This window comes from Taurulus bubalis, assembly GCF_910589615.1.
Source record: "Taurulus bubalis genome assembly, chromosome: 7".
Classification (NCBI taxonomy): Eukaryota; Metazoa; Chordata; class Actinopteri; order Perciformes; family Cottidae; genus Taurulus; species Taurulus bubalis.
Genome location: NC_136595.1, coordinates 21,082,831 through 21,090,805, shown reverse-complemented (window position 1 = coordinate 21,090,805; position 7,975 = coordinate 21,082,831). Strand labels below are relative to the sequence as shown.

The 7,975-nt window shown below is 40.2% G+C and overlaps 1 protein-coding gene across 1 annotated transcript; it reads right to left on the bottom strand.

Annotated features, from left to right (window-relative positions):
* Positions 1–169: 169 nt before the first annotated feature.
* On the bottom strand, positions 170–6,856 carry hdgfl2 (HDGF like 2). Its single transcript, XM_079221201.1, has 16 exons — positions 6,759–6,856; positions 6,209–6,285; positions 5,517–5,658; positions 4,857–5,036; positions 4,234–4,353; positions 4,077–4,145; positions 3,781–3,961; positions 3,541–3,625; positions 3,145–3,442; positions 2,900–3,033; positions 2,715–2,782; positions 2,538–2,608; positions 2,341–2,442; positions 1,732–1,891; positions 1,516–1,633; positions 170–1,367 (listed from the first exon to the last, which is right to left on the bottom strand). The coding sequence occupies exons 1-16, from the start codon at positions 6,828–6,830 to the stop codon at positions 1,268–1,270; spliced, it is 1,977 nt and encodes a 658-aa protein (XP_079077327.1). The 5' UTR covers positions 6,831–6,856; the 3' UTR covers positions 170–1,267.
* Between the last annotated feature and the right edge of the window lie 1,119 nt (positions 6,857–7,975).

Genomic DNA, 7,975 nt, shown 5'->3' with positions numbered 1-7,975 from the left:
AGACAATTTATGTGAATGAGCCTCCAGTCAGAGGAGCAGTTTGGCTTCATTACATACAGGAAGCAGAAACTATATGGGGACGCTGTTGTTGGTCAAACAGTCTTTTACACACACACGCAGCAAATTCATTAATTGTTTTACTCATCAAGAAATGAGATGGAAACAAAACCATGCTGAGATTTTTATTCAAGTCTCAACTAAGTCATAGAAATGCTTTAACAATTTACATAGCACTAAAAACACCTGTTGTATGCTTATGACAGGAACATTTCAAAATAGGCTGCAGCTACAAGAGATCTCAATAGCCTTTAAGGGCAGTTTTCAATCTGTACAGTTATTCCATTTATTAAGCAAGTTACTGAAAGCAGACACTATGGGGAGACGAGAGTGCAAGGTGTTTAACTCCACAGCAAGTATTATTTTAGACAAAACTGTTTGCAAACAATGCTATAAAAAAAGTAGGTGGACCGCAATTGTAAAACAGTTTTAAGTGACTCAGTTAATGGCTTTAGATTTCAGACTGGATTAACTGGATCAAGACCAGATAATTAGAAAATACTTAACATAAAAGACTTACAAATAGTACTTTACCACTCTCACAATGTCATACACACAGACAAGAGGCCTTTGTGATATTTTGTAGACTTTATAAAAAAAATGAAGCCAACAGATGTCAGGGCTGCACAAAATCTTTCAAGCAAAAAAACTAACGGCATGGCTCCATTTTCCCACGAAAATGATTGAAGTTTCCTCCCATACTACCCCCAGCCTAAATTCCGGTTAGAAGTGCTTTAAATGTAATCATTCCATATACATACAGTGTAAAAGATCAAAATAGGAGTTCCTGTGGTAGAAAGAACAAGGTAGCCAGAAGCAGGAGTACAGGGTGAAGATCCAGGACGGGCCGAGTGTTGTATAAAAGAAAAAGTACATTTTCAGAAATAAAAAGAGTTTGCGCAGTGCCACAAACTACCACACTACTAAGCTTTCCTTTTTGCCAAGATAAATAATGGACCAAACAGTTTGAGCAACAGAGCCTTCTGGTTTGAAGTCATTATGGTACAAAATATCCAAAACATCAACATTGACGTAACAGATACTGTAGGAAATGCTGTGTGTGTGTGTGTGTGTGTGTGTGTGTGTGTGTGTGTGTGTGTGTGTGTGTGTGTGTGTTGCGATGTTGTTTGGCCAGGAACACTGTATGATGTCAAACTAAGAGGCCACCATCTTTAGCACTAGATCCACTGCAGTGGTGGTTCAGGGTCTTTCAGCTTTCTACAGTGGGTGGTTCTGTCCCTGCAGAGATAGAGTTGTCCGCTTCTTCATGGGTGTGAAGATTTGGTTCAGCAGGGCTGTCTGGGCTTCGTCTAAACAGAGAACATAATCAGTCACAACCACTTTTTTTCAGAAGATACCTGTGTTTTTATTGTCCATGTACCAAGATCTGCTTTCATCTCATGTTAGTTGCCAATGACGATGCTGTATATTGCTTCTCAATATGCTGGGTGTGTTTACCTGTTTGGACTTGAAGCAGTATCATCATTATTCTCCTCATGGGCAGGGGATTTGGGATTTTCTTCGAGCTCCATATCGACTTTTTTCTGTACCGATTCCCCATTCATTGGAGTGGAGTCTAGGAAATGTGAATGTAGATTAAAATAAGAATTACACAAATAAAATTGAGATGCTATCAAACCAGATGGCGGCAAGGTCCAATGTGTGACTTCTTACCTGTGTTTGTCGTCTCCTTCTCATCATCATCTTCTGCTTCCTTGTCCTCTGTTTGAGGTTTAGCTGCCTCCTCTGTCTTTCCCATAAAGCGAAGTTTTAACTTGTTGTAGACCTCACTAGCTTTCTCCATGACTGCATTGCTGGCTTTATACCGCCGAATCTATATTGTCCATAACAAAAAAAAAACAGAAAAACATGAAAGAAGTTGCAAATAGTGAGGATCATTTAAATGGAAAAATACAAAAACAACAGTACTGCCCTGATAACCTTGATTATAAGACCACAAAACAAGGACTGCCTATATATCACATTTAACATCTCGTGAAAGCACATTTGAAGGAATTCATAAAATACAGTACAAATCAATAGATAGATAGATAGACATATACTTTATTAATCCCCAAGGGGAAATTTGTTGTACAACTAAAAAAAAAAAGTTATTACAAAAAAACACGGCAAACTATAGTGTTCTGGTATTCCTACTTTCATTGTATCATCTCAAAGAGAAGCAGAATGAAGCAGTGAATTAGTATTATTATCATCCAACAATCATAAATACTTGGGTCAAACATAAATAAGGATTGTCGAACAATAGTCAAGAAAATGCACCTTTTTTAGAGTGGCTATAACTTCAGCGTTCTTGTGGAGGATCTGGCTGGTGACGGGCACAGCTGCAAGTTCATCTAGGGCTTGTAGACACCGGTCTATATCCTACAAACACACAAATATAGAATATTTCAGTTTTATGGCTGGTATAAAAATCCAGAAAAATGGGAAACTGTATCAAACTCATAGATGTCACTTACTGGGTTGTCCACTTTGAGTGCAAACTTGATATCATTGTGAAGTTTCTGTAGCTTTTCTCCTGGCAATGGCTCTGCATGTGGACACAAAGGAAGAGTCATGATTCTGTGCTGAATTACTACTTTCACTTTCACAAAAACAAGCATAGTTGACCTTTGTGTGACTGTATGAACACTTACCTTTTTTCTTTTCCACTTTCTTCTCTGGCGGCCTCTCTGGTTTGCGTTTGGGTTTTTCAGGCTTAGACCTGAGAGAGGAAGGAGGGAGAGAGTGACTCTGTGATCTGTGTACATTACAATTAGGCTTTTCTAATGAGTTCTGCATAACCATAACCATAGTCTTTCCCCCCCCATTGTAGACTCACCTCGCTCGAGACTTCTCTTCTGACCGTCTGGCTTTTTTCTCTTTTAGCTCTTTCTCCTTCCGGTCTTTTCGCTCCTTCTCTTTATTTATTTTCGCCTTCTTCTGGTTGTCCGGCTTCTTAGATGACTTCTTTGCCTTTTGATGAGAAAAAGCACAATAAGTCCAATGTGTCAATGGCACCTAGTCACCTGCAGTCCTATTACTTTGAGTAAAGCAAAATGTAACGCATCGTTATTTTTTAAGTACCTGCACCTCAGCTGGAGAATCAGAGTCCGACGGTGCAGGGATTGGGGCTGGCGGGGGTTTCTTGGACTTCTTCAATGGGTGTTCATCTACACCTTCATCTGAGCTACTGCTGCCGTCACTGTCACTCCCTTTTTTAACCTTATCTTTGTCTTTTTTCTTTTGCTCGTCTTCCTCCTTCTCTCTCTCCCGTAGCTTGCGGATCTCCTCCGCCTCCTCCTTTTTCCGGCGCTCCTCCAGCTCACGTTTGCGCTCATCGTCTCGTTTCTTCCATTGACTGATGCGGTCGTTGTCACTGTCACTGTGAAAGAAAAGCAATCGTTATGATCCTGTAGAATTCACATAACATATTTATAATGTGGGGCATTAATATGAAAAAGATCTGCGAAACAGCCTGACCTGTCGCTGTCGGAGGAGGATGAGGCTGCTCGTTTTGCCGGAGCGGCTTTGGGTTTTCGTGCACGAGGCTTTGGTGCTGGTTTCTCTGTGGGGTGGGAAAAAAAGAAACCCTAAGCACATTTACATGAGCAAAACGAAGAGCATGAGATCTTTCCTACAATACCACACGACATGCATCTCTAGAATTGTGGATAAAGCTGAAATGTATCAATCCGATCTTGACCAGGACTGAACCCACACCTTTCTTGCGTGCCTGTGGGGCCTTCCGGGGAGGTGGATCTGACTCGGATTCAGACTTTGAGCCAGAGTGGGATTCAGAGCCAGACAGCGCCGGTCGCGGCTTCTCGTCCTCCGAGTCGCTGTCCGCTACTTTCTTCTCTGACCCTGATCCCGAGTTTGAGTCTGAGCCAGACGAAGCCTTCTGCAACATCAAAGATAGAAGAGGGACGAGATAAATAAATAATGTACAACCTGCTTAAAAGAATGTAAAAGAAAATCATAAAAACTCCTAATGTGCAAAGAGGCTGATGGTTCACCTTTTTATTTCCTCTGCCTCCTGCTTTCTTTCCAATCCGTCCACCTGCTTTCTTCTCTGGAGTAAAATCCTGTTGGAAGAAAACAAACGAGTAACATTTATGGGCCATTTAGCTTCGAACGGCAATCATACCATGTTGCGTGTATCTGTATAATAACCTGGTCACTGTTCTTGCCAGAGTCAGACTCTGAGGGCGTGGGTTCTGAATCAGAGGGGGATCCACTCTCTTCATTTCGGTCACTGGATGAGCCACGAGGCTTTTTTGCAGGGGGAGGCCGCTAAAAAAAGAAAAACACATGCATTCAAATGGAACAATTTAACGTCATCAACTAATTCACTGAAGCTCTTTTTCCATACATAGTCGAGAGTTTCAGACAAACAATCTGACTTGCACTCAAGCCATGCAGAGGAGTTCTATTTATCGGTGCTCGTTAGTGCTATTGTCATTGTGAGGACAACGCCTGATATAAAAAGGAAGCTGCCAGTAAATAATGCCCTTTTGGGCTGAATCCTTTTTTCATTCATAAGTGAGCAGATTCAGTCTCAATATTGAAGCATTGCTAACTGTTATGCCAACTTTGTTGCTGGTTGTGTAGTGTGATAAACGCAGCTATTTTTTTTATCCATAATTGTGACCAAGAATGCTATTTTCCATTCAGCTCAACAACATAGTTATAGAGTAATCTAATAGCTGAATTATTTATTAGCCAATTCACTGAAAACCCCGTTTAGTTGAAGCAGTGATTCATTTCCACTGACAGTGAAATTAAATGTCAATTACCTTCACAGGAGGTGGCTTTCGCTTCACTCCCCCACCCTTTCCTTGGTCTTCACTGCCAGAATCTGAGTCAACATCGCTTGCTGAGTCTACTTTCTGAGGCACTGGGGCTTCTTCTTCATCCTCATCCTCATCACTTCCTCCTCCAGCATTGTTGGCCTCGCTGTCAGAGGAGCTGGCTGCCTGCAAAGGCAAACCGTTGAGAGATTAATACAACATTTTGAGACATTTAACCTTTCCTTGTCAGTTCAGCCATAGACATGGAAATGAAACATGGGGACAGAGATGCAGCAAATTCCCCTGATAAGAATTGAATATTAAATGTTGCAGTAAGCATCACACCTTCAACTGCCGGGCATCAGGACGCCCTAGTGTGAACTGCAGCATTTTAATAAAAAGACAAGACAAGTTCATTTGTAGCTTTCAACACCAAGGCATTTCAAACGGCTTTAAAAGTTACTGTCTAGCAGAGACCTGCATGTGAGTTCTAAAACAATGGAAATAAAAATAAAAATGTTGAGCACAAATGGTTTGGAAATACCTTCAGGTGTCACACCTTGATTTAACTTCAAAGTCCACATTTACAGTATCTTTAAGAGTATAAATTATTGTTGAACAGTGGATGCTTTCGGATTTAGGATTATTGACATCAGGGCTACTTACGACAGGCGGGGCGCTGTAGGAGGCATGTGGATTGTTCTGGATCTCCCATAAACCTTCATTGAATCCCTTTCTTTTGTTGGGCTTTCCATAGCGTTCGCTGTACTTTTCATAGGAAAACAGGTCCTTTGCTGCAAGGAATGCTCTGTGAAACAGTGAGATAAAAGAAAATGTTGACAAAATAACTAAAAACTGTTATATTATCACTAAAAAACAGGTTAACCCTTTACACTGACTTGAGACTTTGAAAGAGAAGACTGTGCCACCTAGTGATGGATTAATATACTGCAGGTGCCATCTTGTCAAACAGATGGCGTCTGATGCCAGATCAGACATATCAACACATCCCTCAAAAGCATACTGCACACGCAGACTGAAAGAAGGCAATGGTTCATAGTAGTAAACATTCAGAAAAGAGGAGACAAAGAACGGTGTCAAATAAAAGTAGGGATTTGTGTTTTTGTCAAACGGCATTTCTTTCAAAGAGGATCTCATGCAAACAAACAGGTGAGGCAAGGGCCTACACATTGCCTGACCAAAAAAAACACTATACTTGAGTCATACATTTCAGCAAACTGCATATTTCAATTTCCTCCTTCAAAATAGACTTTAAAAAAGTCATTTCAGTGTAAACAGGTCTGTGCATACCAATATCTTATTTCTCAAACCACTGTTAATTACAGAACTGTACTCACGTTTCATGTGTCCCAAAGAAGAAAATTGGGATTTTATTAGGAGGTGGTTTCACTGCCCCATCAGCCACATCTTCAATCTGTAAACAAGTGGCAAAAAATAATAATAATCTGGGACCCAAACATGATGGAAGAATGTATTGATGTTTATTACCGCTTGAAAACAAAACATTGCAACTTTCAACTGATTCAAATTGTATGGATCTGTATATTTATGTTTGGAAGAGGGCTTATTATTTAAATATATATATGTAAGAAAAAATGCAATTATCTCCAACGTCATTTCCAAAATAACGTTAGCTTTCGCTGCTGTACGTTTTCATGCAGTTTAACGATAGGCCAACAGCATCTCATGCAAATATTATGCTGCTCGTGCACTGCCTGCGGGCCTGAAGCACAGCCTGTCAGCCCAACAATAATATTTAGTAATGTATGCGTGTGGTAGGAGTCCATGTTAGACAGTGCCGAGGATACACAGAACCTTCTCCAGCGTCCCATGCAGAGCAGCTCATCCCCTCCGCCCCTCCGGCTGCAGCTAACGTAACTTGCTTACCCTGGCTGGCCAGTGGGGGTACCCCTTCATTTTAGCGAAGACCAGGTCTCCGGGCTGGAAGTTGTGTGGCATTGTCCCGCTCCTCAGTGCAGCCTGGGTTTAAAATGTATTCGGCTGCGTAGCCTTTCTGTGCCTCTCTTCGTTTGCTTTTTTTCAGGTCGACACGAAACCTGGAAACGATGGGGTTAGCTAGCAAGCTAACAGTGTACTAACGTTACCGCGAGAAGCGACGGCGGATGGAAGATAGCAGCATCGGCCGAGGCACTTCCGGTGAAATAACGTTGTTACTCTTCAATATAAAGGAGTTTCTGATTAAATAATAAATCGTTCTTGCAACTAAATGACAAGAGATTTCTTTATAAAATAAACCAACTCTACGTTCACAAAAATATTTAAAAAGTCTTTACAATTATGAATGTTAGGACACTATCAACTATCACCATAAAAGTAGGCCTTGGTGTCACATGATGAAGGACATCAATAGTTATCCAGAATAAGTATAGCAGTATGTTCTAATCGCACAGAGCTCAACATTTTAATATATTCTTAAAAGTAATTTGCAAACTTAATCCAGCAGCTTGTTTTACGGTACACCGCACTGTATAATAATAATAATAATAATAATACTGTATGTTGTGATACTAATTCACCGTGTACTACTGAGTGTACATTCCTTACATCGTAGAACTAAAAAGTAATCCTGATTTTTGGTTTGGTTTGGTCAACTATAATATATCACTTATAATCAACTTCTTGTTCCAGTCTTATTACACACAATAAACAAACATTGTGCACTATATAGTAAGTTCAGACCATAAAAATGCTTTCAGGTGTTACTGACTTATCGCCCAACAACTTTATTTGTTTTATACAGTATTGTATACCAGTTGGAAGAATGAACATGCAGAACATAAACCGGGGTCCTACATATAATAACTAAAAACATGTTTTCAAGGCATTGTAAATGACCATACATGTTTCTATTCCATGAAATGTCATATCGGTGATTCTTACAAAGTTGTCCTGTTGGATAAATTGAATGATGACAAAGTGTATTGTTAACACTGTGACATGTGTAAAATTAAAATGCATCAACATATTTAAAGTTACTGACTTTTATTCTACAGAGTAGATAATCCTTCGTTAGCATACGGGATATACAATCCTGCAATGTTGTGAGAAGCTTCACTGATCCGGATGGAGCAGCCTGATCGTTT